Source organism: Heliconius melpomene, unplaced genomic scaffold, assembly GCF_056956725.1.
Source record: "Heliconius melpomene rosina isolate 202511_hmr_F unplaced genomic scaffold, ASM5695672v1 Hmr00036, whole genome shotgun sequence".
Lineage (NCBI taxonomy): Eukaryota > Metazoa > Arthropoda > Insecta > Lepidoptera > Nymphalidae > Heliconius > Heliconius melpomene.
Genome location: NW_028181853.1, coordinates 87,194 through 103,447, shown reverse-complemented (window position 1 = coordinate 103,447; position 16,254 = coordinate 87,194). Strand labels below are relative to the sequence as shown.

Below are 16,254 nucleotides of genomic sequence, written 5' to 3'. Positions count from 1 at the left end.
GGCGATCCGTAACGACGAGGAGCTGAACAAGTTGCTCTCGGGAGTTACGATCGCTCAGGGCGGTGTACTGCCCAACATCCAGGCAGTCCTCTTACCCAAAAAGACTGAGAAGAAAGCCTAATCCTGACACCCCTAGTGCGTGTGTGCGTGTGTGGGTGTGGATTTGGTTTTCTGAAATTTTTGGGTTTTTTTTTTTTTTGTGAAAAGGCCCTTTTAAGGGCCACAAAATATTTCCGTGAACGCTTCGAAATTGCATAAATTGTTTCATTAAGCGAGACGTCTTCTAAAACAAACAAAATATATAAAGCATGACACTACATAGTGTGGACGGTCATGAATAAGTATATATATATATATATATAACAATTTTAGGCACACATCAATTTCGATATTATAAAAAATTGTCTAACAGACCACCCACACACACACACACACACACACACACACACACACACACACACACACACACACACACACACACACACACACACACACACACACACACACATAATATACAGGTGGAAGAGGCAGCGCTTCTTTTACTGAAACTGCATATAACATAACATATCACATAACTTCAGGGTAAGTTATTTTTCTTTATAGGGCTTTTATAGAGTAGTTGAAACTGTGGTTTCATTTAAAGTGGTGCTGACAATTCCATCCTGTATACGTAATGTAAACAAATTTTTAATTTCCTACATGTATCTTATAAATTTCAAATTTAAAAGTATACGAATGATAATATGTTCGGGGGGGGGGGGGGGGGGGGAGGTGGTTTGGATGATTGTGACGTGTGTACACGTACTTGGTCAATTTCGTCTCTTAAAGGCTGGCGCGCGTCGTAAGCGCTTGTGCGTCCACAGAACGGAATGACTACCGACCCGGATCCGACGAAATTTTTTAACCGACACCGTCGTGCACGCAGAGAGTGTGTACCTTTCTCATCGATAGTACTAATTACAAACCTTTCTTATCATGCCGCCCAAGACTAGCGGAAAGGCCGCCAAGAAATCCGGCAAGGCCCAAAAGAACATCTCCAAGTCGGACAAGAAAAAGAAGAAGCACAAGAGGAAGGAGAGCTACGCCATCTACATCTACAAAGTGCTCAAACAAGTCCACCCGGACACCGGAATCTCCAGCAAGGCGATGTCCATCATGAACTCGTTCGTGAACGACATTTTCGAGCGTATCGCCGCCGAGGCGTCGCGACTCGCCCACTACAACAAGAGGTCCACGATCACGTCCAGGGAGGTGCAGACCTCCGTGAGGCTCCTGTTGCCCGGCGAGTTGGCCAAGCACGCCGTCAGCGAAGGCACCAAGGCCGTCACCAAGTACACGAGCTCCAAGTGAAGTGGTCCGTCGAAGAGACGACAGTTAAAAATCGAATGCGCTCGCGAACGTGCCGTGTGACGATGTGTGTGTGTGCGCGCGTGTATCCGTCCGTGTTCTCGTGCTAAAGTGTGTGTGTCTGCACTGGTGCTGTTACACTACGCATCGACTACATCATCATCGTCATCATCGGTCGTCGCGCGCATTCTCAAAAGGCCCTTTTAAGGGCCACTATATGAGTCGTGTTTAAAAATAAAACAAAAACAGTTTCTCGCAAAACGTCTCCCTACCTACACCTAGTTCTAAGTGTAAATATTATTGTGTGTGAGCGTGATAAATTCAATAAATAAATAAATAAATAAATAAATAAATAGTGTTGCTACTCTCAGATGAAAATAATAATACATTAATAGACGCACGCACACGAATGACAATTAACTAATGACATAATATTAATTAAGAAAGAATAATACAATAATTATTATCATCACCACATAACGATAATTAATCCTAATAATAATTATTATTATTATTATTTTTATGTACCCCCGTTAGAAACGCACGTAGCCTATTAATAATATTATTATAATGTCGTATTCATGTAATAGAACCTCCTAGCCAGCCAGCCAGCCAGCCAGCCAGCCAGCCAGCCAGCCAGCCAGCCAGCCAGCCAGCCAGCCAGCCAGCCAGCTAGCTAGCTAGCTATCTATCTAACTAACACACGAGTGTGTTAGTTAGATAGATAGATAGATAGATAGATAGATAGATAGATAGATAGCACTGACCGACGCCCGATGATGCCGGGCCCGGCCGACGCGCCAACTACTACTGATGACTGATCTGATCTCTACTCTTCTCTTCTCTTCTCTTCTTCATTTCATTATTATTTCACTGCGACCGACGCATAGTCACAGAAGACGTACACAGCACGGCATCGACGAGGCACTCTCACCGCCCGACGCCCGACTCGCCACCGCACCGCGTGCGAAAGGGACGGCACGTGCCCCGCCCCTCCCCCCCTGACGTTTTATAAGGCGCCGCCGCGCCCCACTTTTTTGAACACTTCCAATATTACTTTGGACGAAGCGAGACGTGCCCGCGCGTAACAGTTCACTTCAGTTCAGTACCGCGTTCAGTTCAGTAGTAGTGCAAGATGGCTCGTACCAAGCAAACCGCCCGCAAGTCCACCGGTGGTAAGGCGCCGCGCAAACAGCTCGCCACGAAGGCGGCTCGCAAGAGCGCACCTGCCACCGGCGGCGTGAAGAAGCCGCACAGGTACAGGCCCGGCACCGTCGCCCTCCGCGAGATTCGTCGCTACCAGAAGAGCACGGAGCTTCTGATCCGCAAGCTGCCCTTCCAGCGTTTGGTGCGCGAGATAGCGCAGGACTTCAAGACGGACCTGCGGTTCCAGAGCTCCGCCGTTATGGCCCTCCAGGAGGCGAGCGAGGCGTATCTGGTGAGCCTCTTCGAGGACACCAACCTTTGCGCGATCCACGCGAAACGCGTCACCATTATGCCGAAGGACATCCAGCTCGCCCGCAGGATCAGAGGCGAACGTGCGTAATTGCCAGCTAGCTTGCTTGCTTGCAATACAAACGAACAAACAAACAATATACACGATTGTGTATATTGTGTGTGTTGTGAAACCAAAAGGCCCTTCTCAGGGCCACAAATTATTCTGATATTTATATACGTTGTCGTTTCACACGTGTACAAAGAACCGTCTGGGCTGGCTGTCCGTCCGTCCTCGTGTCGTACTGTGTCGCACTGTTCATCTGTACGGGGCAATATTCAATGCAAACAAACATACATACTAATAATAATAATAATAATACTTAATTTAAAAAATAATAATAATAATAAATACAACATACTTGCACTTGCAACGTAGAGAGATAGAGAGATATTATATTATATATTACACTATCTATCCATGCACGATAATCATTTATATATATATATATATATATATATATATATATATATATATATATAAATAATTATGATAATAATAATTGCGTGCACTATACTATACTATGTACTATAACTTTTATTTTAATTATTATTGTTATCATCAGCATAATCCCCCCCCCCCCCCCCCCTCTCCCCTACTCCACATACGCATGACCAACGAGTGGAGCCGAACACAGCCGAACGTAGAGGGGGGGGTATATATTTAGAGAGGGTCAAAAAATATGCGACATAAGTTTCTACCGTACGTTCGCAGTTGAACGTCTCCCCGTCACTCGCGAGGAGCGGAGCGTTAGAAGTAATACCAGAAGTGTGCATACCGCCGTCACATAGTCAACATGACCGGTCGCGGTAAGGGTGGAAAGGGTCTGGGAAAAGGCGGAGCGAAGCGTCACAGGAAAGTGCTGCGCGATAACATCCAGGGCATCACGAAGCCGGCCATCCGTCGTCTCGCCCGCAGGGGCGGCGTCAAACGTATATCCGGCCTGATATACGAGGAGACTCGCGGAGTGCTGAAGGTGTTCCTCGAGAATGTGATCCGCGACGCCGTCACGTACACGGAGCACGCCAAGAGGAAGACCGTCACCGCCATGGACGTCGTGTACGCCCTGAAGCGGCAGGGGCGCACTCTGTACGGCTTCGGCGGTTAATATTTTAACCGCCAACCGCCGAACCGAAGTGAAACCGACGAGAGTGTGAGAATTTAGTGTGTGTGTTTGCGTTCGGGCGCGCGAGCGCGGTGGTCAGTCGGTGTAATCGCGTCGTTTACATCTCGATTGTGTGTGTGATCCAGCTCGAACCAGACCGCATAATCTCTCTCTCTCTCTCCGTCGGTTTCACATAAACAAAAGGCCCTTCTCAGGGCCGCACAAATTTCAGAATTAAATAAAATTTATGTTTCTTAACCACACGGACGTCCCGGACGTTGACTTTATTAAAAGTTCAGCGCTCCGAGTGTGCACTACTAGTTACTCACTTACTATATTTGGTGGATATGGACTGGACCGAACCGAACAATATGTATTTAGTATGAATAACATCCAAGTAGCTCTAACTCATAACTGTGGTAGGTAGGTAGGTAATGTAAGTATTGAAAATGTGTATGTGTGTGACATGTTGATATATTTTGCTACACACTGCACACTCACTGTACTACTACTACTACTACTACTACTACATACATATTCATGTTGTAACCAAAGCGCACAGTTTATACTTAAGAGATGTAGCGAGCGAGCAAGTAGGCAGGTAAGTAAGTTATAAAGTTATATCCATCCGTATTATGATTGTGTAGGGAGGGTATTGCACAAGTATTAATATTATTTATAAATATCAATTGTTAGTTAAAACGCTACGCTATAATATCAGCGCGCCCTGAATTTATTCGCTACAAATGCAATTGTGAAATTATGTTCCACCAACGTAGCGTAGCGGAAATATATAATAAAGGAGTTCAATTCATTAAATCTCGTATCATTAGCATATCACCCTGTGATGCTATAGCCCACAAGTGTGATGTATGTATCTATTATATATGATACATTGTGTATGTATATTATTAATATTTGATTGATTATGCACGGTCGGTCGTCCGTAACGAATGAAAAAGTAAATCATTACAATTAATTAAATGAGAATATATATATATATATATATATATATATCATAGCAGCATCATCCGTCACGTGACGCTCGTCTCCTTCTGTATGTACGAAATGGACTGATCACTACTACGACTACGACTACGACGACGACAACGGCGGCGAGTACGATGTGCACATGATTATATATTGAATATATTATTATTTTGTTTGGTATTAAAGTTAAAATCTTGATAGAGGGAAGAAAAGTAAACATTAAGAATTATATATATCTTAATAATATATATATATATATATATGCACACACACACAAACACACACACTCACCCCTGTAAACACTCCGCGTACTCGACAACGGCGGCCGCGGTGGACCGTCGCTCAGCGAGGGCATCGGGTGTTTTACGATGCTCCACTTGGAGGTCCTCGAGGGGGTCGACGGACCGTCGCACGGCGATCTTTCGATATCTCCGGGCGGGCGGGTATTCTTCGCTTTCGATCTGTCGAAACGGAAAATCGTTTCAATAAATTTTTATAGAGAAAAATAACTTTTAAACACGACCGGAGGTACGCACGTAGCACTTCGACGTATTCGACAGCTCGTAATTCCGTCAAATCAACGCGTGTCGTGGCGCTCGGCCCGCGAGCCGGTCGACGGGTTCACGGACGAGGCCCTCACGGGTGGCGGGTCCCTCTCAACATCTGAAATAATGTAAAAATTATAATTTTCTAGACGCCTGTTAGTGAAAAGTTTCGAGCGTTCGTACGAGAAAATGTCCAGCGACACCGCGGCTCTCCTCACGGTATCGCTACCGCTCTTACTGCCACTAGCGACCTCTGCCACGCCAGTACAACGTACAACGTATATATCAATATAAACTATACTTTCCGCGTTCATAACAATTTATTGCTCTTTGTGAGTGATCGTGTGCGTGCGTGTGCGTGTAATAAATAATAATAATAATAATAATAATGGCCGACGCAGCAGTAGCATCAGAAGCTCCCGCACCCGCCACCCCGGCGAAGAAGCCCAAGTCAGCGGTCGGCGCCGCCGCCGCTGCCGCCGCCGCCAAGAAGCCAAAAGCGAAACCGACCCACCCCAAAACCTCCGAGATGGTCAACAGCGCCATCAAGGAGCTCAAGGAGCGCAGCGGTTCGTCTCTGCAGGCTATCAAGAAGTACATAGCGGCCCAGTACAAAGTGGACGCCGAGAAATTGGCCCCGTTCATCAGAAAATATCTAAAGAGCGCCGTCGAGTCCGGTGCCCTGATACAGACCAAGGGCAAGGGCGCTTCTGGCAGTTTCAAGCTCGAGTCCAAGTCGTCCGCTTCGAAGAGCAAGCAGTCTGCGGCCGGCGGCGCCGGCAAGGGATCCTCCGCCGCAGCTTCCGGCGCATCGTCGTCGTCGGCCTCCGCCTCGTCTAGGTCGAAGAAGAAGAAGGCGTCCGGAGCTCCCGCCGCGGCGTCCGCAGGCGGCAGGGCCGGCAAGAAGGGGGCCGCAGCAGCAGCAGCAGCAGCGGCAGCAGCCGCCGCCGCCGCCGCCGCCGCAGCGTCCTCGCCGTCCAAGTCCAAATCGAAGACGACAGTGAAGGACAAAAAGGCGGCCGCCGCGAAGAAGAAGCCCGCCGCCACGGCAGCCAAGAAAGCCGCCGCCGCCGCATCCTCCGCTTCGAAGGCGAAGGGCGGAGCCGCCGCCGCCACCGCCGCCGCTTCTAAGGCGAAGAAGACCGCCAAGCCGCCGACGAAGAAGCCCAAAGCGCCCAAACCAAAGAAGGCAGCCACGCCCAGAGCCAAGCCGGCGGCTAAGAAGGCCGCGTCCGCCACGCCGAAAAAGTGAATAAATAAAATAGACATATATCTATCTATATACAATTGCTAAACGGACGTTAAATAACGCGCACTACACGAGAATAACTCGTGGCGAGTGTTGTGTGTGTGTGTGTTGTGTGTATGTGTGACGACGATAGGTAGGTGTATATACGTATATATATGTATATATACATGTGCAACGGTAGCACGACAAAAAGCCCTTCTCAGGGCTAACAAAACTTTCCAAATACGCCATACATACATATGTTGTATCAATGAACGGTGGTACAGTTTCTTCTACGACGAACGTCTCGTGTGCTACGAAAATTTATATTATGTAATATAATCAATTAAATCAATCAATATATTCACAGTATCATGAGTGATTGGTAAGTCGGTGAATCCACTATTAGATTACTCAATTCTCAATATTCATTCAAAATTAGTGTCACAAATAATAAACTCCTACTTCATTAACAATATAATTTTGTGACCAATTGTTGTATGGTCTTAAAAAAAAAAAAAAAAAAAAAAGAAAAAAGTATATATATATTAAGTGTATATATTTCGTTTTCGTTTTTCGATTGAGCAGTATGCTGTTGGCCATATCGGCCTCTACAGCGTCACCGGGCTTGGGGAGGCCGAGCTAGACGAGCTCTGACCTTGGCATGGCTACCGTGGAAGGTACCAACAAAAGAGAACACGGTGGCGCAAGGGCGTCTCCTTTGAGACTCGGACCGCGACTTGCGAACACCGTTCGTAGTGGGGGGCTTTGCTTCGATCGGTTCGACCAAAGCCTACTGGGGAGGGCTTTTGATGCCCTATTGGATTATTGATTGCGGGCTCCTCTCGCGCCGAGGCGCGATTGGGCCACAGTAAAGCTGGGACCTCGTCTCCACCGGCGGGGACGGTGTGCGTAGCGTGTATGTGTGCGATTGTGTGTGGCCCTACCTACAAATTTAGGGTCGTTCGCTTTAGTGATGGGGTCAGCATCATCGGTTAAGATATCCCGGGGTCGACGGCGATCCCACGGGCGTCGTTTGGCGTAATTACACGAGTTTACCACCAGCGGATTCGGATGCGATTCGGCTTTAGTGAAATAACTACTAGAGAGCTTCCGACAGTGCTCTTTTACTGAGTCTAATTTGACGTCTCTATGGAGATCGGTATTACGCATGTACCACGGGGCACCGGTAGTATTACGCAAGAAACGGTTTTGGATTACTTGTAATCGGCTAAGGTCTGTCTGTGCGAACACAACACAGGCGTAGGCGAAAATGGGTCTGACGCATGCTTTATAGAGTCGGATTTTATTTCTAAGTGAGAGTTTACTTTTAGCACAAATGAGTGGATACAAACAACTTAGGACGTAGGCCGCTTTGCGGCGAACATAAGTAATGTGGGCTTTAAAGGACAGTTGACTGTCGAGAATGACACCTAAGTATTTGGCCTGTTTGGCCTCGGGAATTATTTTGCCTAAAAGGCGGACATGTGGCAGGTAGTCTGTCCTACGGAGGGGGAAGTAAATGATGTTACTTTTATCGGGATTGACCTCTATGCGCCATTGAAATAGCCACTGACCTATGCGGTCCATGGACTTTTGGAGTCTGTTAGCTATGCAGACTGATACACGGCCGGACGTATAGACGGCGGTGTCGTCTGCGAAAAGGGCTAGGTTTGTACCTGGGGTTTTGGGGATGTCGTGAGTGTACAGATTGTACAGAAGCGGGGATAGTATGGAGCCCTGAGGGACTCCAGCTCTAACTGGCCTACTGGAGGAAAGGGTGCCTTCTACCCTATATCTAAATGAGCGGTTTGATAAGTAGTCTCGAATGATGTGCACGAGTCTGTCAGGTACGTTAGTCTTTTGTAACTTGTAAATCAAGCCATTGTGCCAGACTTTATCAAACGCTTTTGCAATGTCTAAAAAGATTGCCGCTGATGGCATTAATTTAGCTCGGGATAACAGGAATTCCGTGAGGCGGTGTACCTGGTGTATGCTGGAGTGTTTGGCTCTAAAGCCGAATTGTTCGGGGGGGATTATGTCATTGGCCACGACTGCGGCTTGGAGACGAGTGAGGAGGATACGTTCGTATATTTTGCCCATTGAACTGAGAAGGCTTATGGGGCGATAACTGGACGGGGATGTGCGAGGTTTCTTAGGCTTGTGAATACCTATGACTATTGCCTCTTTCCATTGGTCTGGGAATGAGCACTCTTTTAAGAGCGTGTTGAAAATGGCAACGAGAAGCGTTAGAATATGAATGGGAAGAATTTTAAGGATCTTATTCGAGATGCGATCGGATCCTGGGGCTTTCTTTGGCTTAAGGCGCTTTATAATGTCTTGTACCTCTTCGACAGAGGTCGGTCTTATAGGTTCGCCCGCTGGTGGCAACGGTGCCCACGTTTCGACCTGTGTGTCCACCGCGGCGACGTGAATTGGATCACACGGTTGTTCCGAGGGGGAGCATTGACTTTCTAAGTTATCCGCTAGGCATTCGGCCTTTTCGAGATCGTCTGAGGCTAGTGTTCCGTCCGGACGGATTAACGGCGGTAATTCGACTACGGTGTCGTTTTTGAATGATTTAGTTAATTGCCAGAACGCTACGTGCGATGGCGTAAGCTCTGATAACCTATGGTCCCAAGATTCGTCTCTGAGGTCCTCGAACCGGGCTCGAACCTGTCTTTGGAGCCTCCAGAGTTTAGCGCGGTTAGCCGGCGACGGAAATGAATCGTGCGCCCTATTGGCGATGTTTTTACGTCTCATGAGCTTTCTGAGATCTCGCGGGATCTTAAAATGTCCTTCTGGATTACTTGGAATTTCCCTAGAACACTCGTCGAGAGTGCTACCCAGTCTGTCAGTAAGTTGGTTAATTTCCGCCTCGACTACTTCCACCGAGTCGAATCTGTCAGGTATGTCGTCTGTCGGTTCCGTGTCGGGATTGCCTAGGCGCTCCGCGAACTTAGACCAGTCGGTGATGGTGGTTTTAGGAAGAACTGGAGGACAATCGGGTCCTAATTTAACTATTACAGGTCTATGGTCTGAGTCTAACTCTGGTATTACCTCGATAGAGCGCAGCCTGAGAGAGACGCCCTGCAGGATGGCTATGTCGAGAATTGAAGGTCGGCCCCGGGGCCCAAATCTAGTGGGAGTGAGGGGGGCTATTATCTCAAAGCGAGAGGTGGTCAGGTCATAGATATTTTCGAGTTCGATTCCTCCTCTATTTGTGGAGTTGCAATTCCACCTGGTACTTTTACAGTTAAGGTCCCCGGCTATGATAACCGAGTCCCCCATGTCTAGTAGTGTCTGTAGGTCGCTTCTAAGTAAACTCTTTGATGGAGAGAGATAGGCGGAAGCTATAATAGTGGGTGGATGTCCAGTCATGTGGACCTTACAGACCGAAACTTCGATGTTAGTGAGCGTCGGCGGCGGATCGAGCGGTATGACGTGAAGCGTCTTTCTGTAAAATATGACGGTGCCGCCTTTGGCGCCGTCTCTGTCGTTACGAATAGTGCGGTAATTGGCTATCTTGGGATCCCTATTGCAATTTCTAAGGAACGTTTCCTGAACTAGAAATAAGTCGAGTTGTCGGTTTGTAACAAAATCGCGGACTAGCCCCATTTGCGTATTGAGACCGTTAGCGTTAAAATAACCTATGTTGAGAGAACGCGGCTTGACTCGCGCGAGTCTTAAATCGGGCGGGTTGATTCTAAAATTATTATTGACCGCCATTGGAAGTTTGAGCATTGACATATAATAATTTGGCTATAAGCTTTCTGTTGAGCTTAATTACTTGAAGTCGACTTTTAGGATCGCCGTTTGAGTCTACTAAGCCTTTCGCGAAGGCCAATAATTCGTCTTTATCTAGTATATCTAGAAAGCTGGTCGCAATGTCGATCGCGTCTTCGATCCTATCCTGTTCTGTTACCTCCCCACGGGGCTGTCGGGCAGAGGAAGTGGCCCTGGAGGGCTTGGGTTTGGGATTGGAGGCCTTGGCGGCTTGGGTCTCTGGTAGAGGTTTTTTCCACGCATTGGTGGAAGGAAGAGGGGCTGGTTGGAGTAGTGGCTGAGGGCCGGACGGGTTTTGCGCTGGACGGGAAGGCATCGAAGCCTTATGCGTCCTGCCGCCCTTTCCGCCGGACCTGCGTGGGGCCCTAGGGCATCCGCGGTAATTTGCGGGGTGCCCTTGGGTCTCACACAAGACACAGCTGGGAGGTACGGCCGGGTCTGGGACCTTGCGCGGACAGTCAGCAGTAGCGTGACTTTCTAAGCACTTCACGCACCTGGGTTTTGCGTGACAGTTTTTGGCGGAATGCCCATAGAGCTGGCAGCGGTGACACTGCCCGGGAATGCCACGAGACCATGGCTTATCTATAGTAATGCCCGTGAGTGAGCAGATGGATTTAATATTGAAAATTTGTTTGCCCTCAGGGCTGCGGTCTAGGACAGCTAGGACCATGTCGTAGCTTTTTTTAGTGTACTGATTGTACATACGGTGGACTGCCCTAACTGGAAGATTTTGGGATTTTAAGTCCCTGAAAACTGACTCGGTCTCTAATTCGGATGGGATACCCTTGAGGACTACACGTAATTGACGCTCGTCCTCCAGAGCGTATGAATGGAACCCTATCTTTGAATTCCTAAGGTGGGTCGTAAGGACCCTGTGGTCTTTAGGTGTTAACACCTGAATCCTAACTCCCTGCGCTGTGGATCTGGCAGAATTGAACTGCACTTTAGCGGACAACATCCATAGTTGTAAATTGTCCCACGCTTTCTTTTCCTGAACTATTATCGGGGGAGGTAACCTGTCCCTACGAACGCCGGCCGGTAGCGGTACCGAACCGTCGCCAGAGTTGGACGCGGGGATCGAACTATTATTATTGCTTGTCTTGGTTGTATTGTCAGTCTTGTCGGTAGAGTCTACCTGCGCACCCTTTTTGACTACCTGCGCGTTGTCCCTAGACCTACGCGGGGGTGAGGACCGCGGGGAGGGGGTTTTTTCTGCGCGCGCGGCGCGTTTGGCTGGGGTTGTTGGCGGAGAACCTAGCGATCTACGGGCCTTCCGTTTGGCCGATTTTGATTTGACGGTCTCGAAACCGTCATTATCCTCCACACCGGGAGTTTCTTCCTCGTCGGCTGAGGCCTCAGAGGATGATGAAGACGACGAGGAAGCCTCCGCGGCCTCAGACTCAGACTCGGACTCCGCGTCATTTGCGGAAGCCTCGTCCTCATCCGAGCCGGCGTCGGCCTCCTCAGGTTCGTCCTCCATCTGCTCTATTAACTCGGGCGATTGAGCGATCGCCTCATTATCGACGTACGTTTTTAGGCCTTCTAAGGCGTCGGGGAAATGTTGCGCGACGTAGTTTAGCAGGTTAACCGCATCTACTCGGATCATTTTGGGGACAATTGACCCCCCGCCGTGGCGAGGGGTGTGTGCCTACTTTGACCTAATGTCTCGGCCTGGTGGGGCCGGGGTGAGTACCTAGCTTAAGCTAACACTGTGTAAAAGTACTCACGTGGGTATGGAATCCAGGTGAAATCCTATGGACACTAACACACTACACTGCACTACACAAAACAACGGAGATCGCCGCTCGCCGAACAAAACGACGCCGATTGGTCCTCTTCGTCTTCTTGGTGATGCAGGGTGGCCGTATAGTAGGTCGATAGTGCGCGCGTGCGTGGATTGGTTTTGGTTTTTGGGTTTTTTTGGTTTTGGTGATTGCGAAAGCGATGCCAAGCGGACATTGAGACGTCCTGGCGGTACCGCGGTCGGATTGGAACTCCCTGTATATATTGTTATCTGTATTATATATATTTACTATAGTATATTTTTATTATCCGTTTCTAGGCTGAACAGCTAGCTAGCTTTCTGTTTACTTCGGCGATTGTCGTGCATCGTCGTGCGTCGTCGTACACCGTCGCGCATCGTCGTTGTACACCGTCGTGCATCGTCGTGCATCGTCGTGAGCAATCGTCTACGAGAACGCTCGCTCGTGTCCCCGCTCAACGTGCGCGCGATACACGAGTACTTATTTCAAAAAACGGGCTTTTTTTTAAATATTGTCTTTCAAATTCATCTAACTATCGTTCAACATGTCGGGTCGCGGCAAAGGTGGCAAAGTGAAGGGAAAGGCAAAGTCTCGTTCCAACCGTGCCGGACTTCAGTTTCCAGTGGGACGTATACACAGGCTTTTGAGAAAAGGCAACTACGCCGAACGCGTGGGAGCCGGTGCACCGGTCTACCTGGCCGCCGTGATGGAGTATCTGGCCGCCGAAGTGCTCGAGTTGGCCGGAAACGCCGCTAGGGACAACAAGAAGACCAGAATCATCCCGAGGCATCTCCAATTGGCGATCCGTAACGACGAGGAGCTGAACAAGTTGCTCTCGGGAGTTACGATCGCTCAGGGCGGTGTACTGCCCAACATCCAGGCAGTCCTCTTACCCAAAAAGACTGAGAAGAAAGCCTAATCCTGACACCCCTAGTGCGTGTGTGCGTGTGTGGGTGTGGATTTGGTTTTCTGAAATTTTTGGGTTTTTTTTTTTTTTGTGAAAAGGCCCTTTTAAGGGCCACAAAATATTTCCGTGAACGCTTCGAAATTGCATAAATTGTTTCATTAAGCGAGACGTCTTCTAAAACAAACAAAATATATAAAGCATGACACTACATAGTGTGGACGGTCATGAATAAGTATATATATATATATATATAACAATTTTAGGCACACATCAATTTCGATATTATAAAAAATTGTCTAACAGACCACCCACACACACACACACACACACACACACACACACACACACACACACACACACACACACACACACACACACACACACACACACACACACACATAATATACAGGTGGAAGAGGCAGCGCTTCTTTTACTGAAACTGCATATAACATAACATATCACATAACTTCAGGGTAAGTTATTTTTCTTTATAGGGCTTTTATAGAGTAGTTGAAACTGTGGTTTCATTTAAAGTGGTGCTGACAATTCCATCCTGTATACGTAATGTAAACAAATTTTTAATTTCCTACATGTATCTTATAAATTTCAAATTTAAAAGTATACGAATGATAATATGTTCGGGGGGGGGGGGGGGGGGGGAGGTGGTTTGGATGATTGTGACGTGTGTACACGTACTTGGTCAATTTCGTCTCTTAAAGGCTGGCGCGCGTCGTAAGCGCTTGTGCGTCCACAGAACGGAATGACTACCGACCCGGATCCGACGAAATTTTTTAACCGACACCGTCGTGCACGCAGAGAGTGTGTACCTTTCTCATCGATAGTACTAATTACAAACCTTTCTTATCATGCCGCCCAAGACTAGCGGAAAGGCCGCCAAGAAATCCGGCAAGGCCCAAAAGAACATCTCCAAGTCGGACAAGAAAAAGAAGAAGCACAAGAGGAAGGAGAGCTACGCCATCTACATCTACAAAGTGCTCAAACAAGTCCACCCGGACACCGGAATCTCCAGCAAGGCGATGTCCATCATGAACTCGTTCGTGAACGACATTTTCGAGCGTATCGCCGCCGAGGCGTCGCGACTCGCCCACTACAACAAGAGGTCCACGATCACGTCCAGGGAGGTGCAGACCTCCGTGAGGCTCCTGTTGCCCGGCGAGTTGGCCAAGCACGCCGTCAGCGAAGGCACCAAGGCCGTCACCAAGTACACGAGCTCCAAGTGAAGTGGTCCGTCGAAGAGACGACAGTTAAAAATCGAATGCGCTCGCGAACGTGCCGTGTGACGATGTGTGTGTGTGCGCGCGTGTATCCGTCCGTGTTCTCGTGCTAAAGTGTGTGTGTCTGCACTGGTGCTGTTACACTACGCATCGACTACATCATCATCGTCATCATCGGTCGTCGCGCGCATTCTCAAAAGGCCCTTTTAAGGGCCACTATATGAGTCGTGTTTAAAAATAAAACAAAAACAGTTTCTCGCAAAACGTCTCCCTACCTACACCTAGTTCTAAGTGTAAATATTATTGTGTGTGAGCGTGATAAATTCAATAAATAAATAAATAAATAAATAAATAAATAGTGTTGCTACTCTCAGATGAAAATAATAATACATTAATAGACGCACGCACACGAATGACAATTAACTAATGACATAATATTAATTAAGAAAGAATAATACAATAATTATTATCATCACCACATAACGATAATTAATCCTAATAATAATTATTATTATTATTATTTTTATGTACCCCCGTTAGAAACGCACGTAGCCTATTAATAATATTATTATAATGTCGTATTCATGTAATAGAACCTCCTAGCCAGCCAGCCAGCCAGCCAGCCAGCCAGCCAGCCAGCCAGCCAGCCAGCCAGCCAGCCAGCCAGCCAGCCAGCTAGCTAGCTAGCTATCTATCTAACTAACACACGAGTGTGTTAGTTAGATAGATAGATAGATAGATAGATAGATAGATAGATAGATAGCACTGACCGACGCCCGATGATGCCGGGCCCGGCCGACGCGCCAACTACTACTGATGACTGATCTGATCTCTACTCTTCTCTTCTCTTCTCTTCTTCATTTCATTATTATTTCACTGCGACCGACGCATAGTCACAGAAGACGTACACAGCACGGCATCGACGAGGCACTCTCACCGCCCGACGCCCGACTCGCCACCGCACCGCGTGCGAAAGGGACGGCACGTGCCCCGCCCCTCCCCCCCTGACGTTTTATAAGGCGCCGCCGCGCCCCACTTTTTTGAACACTTCCAATATTACTTTGGACGAAGCGAGACGTGCCCGCGCGTAACAGTTCACTTCAGTTCAGTACCGCGTTCAGTTCAGTAGTAGTGCAAGATGGCTCGTACCAAGCAAACCGCCCGCAAGTCCACCGGTGGTAAGGCGCCGCGCAAACAGCTCGCCACGAAGGCGGCTCGCAAGAGCGCACCTGCCACCGGCGGCGTGAAGAAGCCGCACAGGTACAGGCCCGGCACCGTCGCCCTCCGCGAGATTCGTCGCTACCAGAAGAGCACGGAGCTTCTGATCCGCAAGCTGCCCTTCCAGCGTTTGGTGCGCGAGATAGCGCAGGACTTCAAGACGGACCTGCGGTTCCAGAGCTCCGCCGTTATGGCCCTCCAGGAGGCGAGCGAGGCGTATCTGGTGAGCCTCTTCGAGGACACCAACCTTTGCGCGATCCACGCGAAACGCGTCACCATTATGCCGAAGGACATCCAGCTCGCCCGCAGGATCAGAGGCGAACGTGCGTAATTGCCAGCTAGCTTGCTTGCTTGCAATACAAACGAACAAACAAACAATATACACGATTGTGTATATTGTGTGTGTTGTGAAACCAAAAGGCCCTTCTCAGGGCCACAAATTATTCTGATATTTATATACGTTGTCGTTTCACACGTGTACAAAGAACCGTCTGGGCTGGCTGTCCGTCCGTCCTCGTGTCGTACTGTGTCGCACTGTTCATCTGTACGGGGCAATATTCAATGCAAACAAACATACATACTAATAATAATAATAATAATACTTAATTTAAAAAATAATAATAATAATAAATACA

The 16,254-nt window shown here is 48.2% G+C and overlaps 7 protein-coding genes and 1 long non-coding RNA gene across 8 annotated transcripts in view; 7 read left to right on the top strand and 1 right to left on the bottom strand.

Annotated features, from left to right (window-relative positions):
• Positions 1 to 842: 842 nt before the first annotated feature.
• LOC146526698 (histone H2B) lies at positions 843 to 1,563 on the top strand. Its single transcript, XM_085206883.1, has one exon. It carries the CDS (start codon positions 976 to 978, stop codon positions 1,348 to 1,350), a length of 375 nt encoding a protein of 124 aa, XP_085063009.1. The 5' UTR covers positions 843 to 975; the 3' UTR covers positions 1,351 to 1,563.
• Positions 1,564 to 2,138: 575 nt separating this feature from the next.
• Positions 2,139 to 3,141, top strand: LOC146526697 (histone H3-like). The gene has a single exon (XM_085206846.1). The coding sequence runs from the start codon at positions 2,483 to 2,485 to the stop codon at positions 2,891 to 2,893; it is 411 nt and encodes a 136-aa protein (XP_085062972.1). The 5' UTR covers positions 2,139 to 2,482; the 3' UTR covers positions 2,894 to 3,141.
• Positions 3,142 to 3,541: 400 nt separating this feature from the next.
• Positions 3,542 to 4,766, top strand: LOC146526696 (histone H4). Its single transcript, XM_085206879.1, has one exon. The coding sequence runs from the start codon at positions 3,639 to 3,641 to the stop codon at positions 3,948 to 3,950; it is 312 nt and encodes a 103-aa protein (XP_085063005.1). The 5' UTR covers positions 3,542 to 3,638; the 3' UTR covers positions 3,951 to 4,766.
• Positions 4,767 to 5,228: 462 nt separating this feature from the next.
• Positions 5,229 to 16,254, bottom strand: part of LOC146526680 (uncharacterized) — a 39,441-nt gene continuing 28,415 nt past the window's right edge. Inside the window, exons 7-8 of the long non-coding RNA XR_014879363.1 lie at positions 5,474 to 5,600; positions 5,229 to 5,398 (exon numbers count right to left, since the gene is read on the bottom strand). This is a non-coding gene — a long non-coding RNA (uncharacterized LOC146526680). The remainder of the gene's footprint in view (positions 5,399 to 5,473; positions 5,601 to 16,254) is intronic.
• On the top strand, positions 5,743 to 6,945 carry LOC146526695 (uncharacterized). Its single transcript, XM_085206863.1, has one exon. It carries the CDS (start codon positions 5,871 to 5,873, stop codon positions 6,732 to 6,734), a length of 864 nt encoding a protein of 287 aa, XP_085062989.1. The 5' UTR covers positions 5,743 to 5,870; the 3' UTR covers positions 6,735 to 6,945.
• LOC146526694 (histone H2A) lies at positions 12,777 to 13,285 on the top strand. The gene has a single exon (XM_085206873.1). It carries the CDS (start codon positions 12,804 to 12,806, stop codon positions 13,176 to 13,178), a length of 375 nt encoding a protein of 124 aa, XP_085062999.1. The 5' UTR covers positions 12,777 to 12,803; the 3' UTR covers positions 13,179 to 13,285.
• LOC146526693 (histone H2B) lies at positions 13,937 to 14,620 on the top strand. The gene has a single exon (XM_085206871.1). The coding sequence runs from the start codon at positions 14,033 to 14,035 to the stop codon at positions 14,405 to 14,407; it is 375 nt and encodes a 124-aa protein (XP_085062997.1). The 5' UTR covers positions 13,937 to 14,032; the 3' UTR covers positions 14,408 to 14,620.
• LOC146526692 (histone H3-like) lies at positions 15,196 to 16,198 on the top strand. The gene has a single exon (XM_085206844.1). The coding sequence runs from the start codon at positions 15,540 to 15,542 to the stop codon at positions 15,948 to 15,950; it is 411 nt and encodes a 136-aa protein (XP_085062970.1). The 5' UTR covers positions 15,196 to 15,539; the 3' UTR covers positions 15,951 to 16,198.

What these genes read in the sequence shown, in the direction of transcription:
- LOC146526692 (XM_085206844.1), top strand. Translation starts at nt 15,540, where the DNA reads ATGGCTCGTACCAAGCAAACCGCCCGCAAGTCCACCGGTGGTAAGGCG.
- LOC146526697 (XM_085206846.1), top strand. Translation starts at nt 2,483, where the DNA reads ATGGCTCGTACCAAGCAAACCGCCCGCAAGTCCACCGGTGGTAAGGCG.
- LOC146526693 (XM_085206871.1), top strand. Translation starts at nt 14,033, where the DNA reads ATGCCGCCCAAGACTAGCGGAAAGGCCGCCAAGAAATCCGGCAAGGCC.
- LOC146526696 (XM_085206879.1), top strand. Translation starts at nt 3,639, where the DNA reads ATGACCGGTCGCGGTAAGGGTGGAAAGGGTCTGGGAAAAGGCGGAGCG.
- LOC146526698 (XM_085206883.1), top strand. Translation starts at nt 976, where the DNA reads ATGCCGCCCAAGACTAGCGGAAAGGCCGCCAAGAAATCCGGCAAGGCC.
- LOC146526695 (XM_085206863.1), top strand. Translation starts at nt 5,871, where the DNA reads ATGGCCGACGCAGCAGTAGCATCAGAAGCTCCCGCACCCGCCACCCCG.
- LOC146526694 (XM_085206873.1), top strand. Translation starts at nt 12,804, where the DNA reads ATGTCGGGTCGCGGCAAAGGTGGCAAAGTGAAGGGAAAGGCAAAGTCT.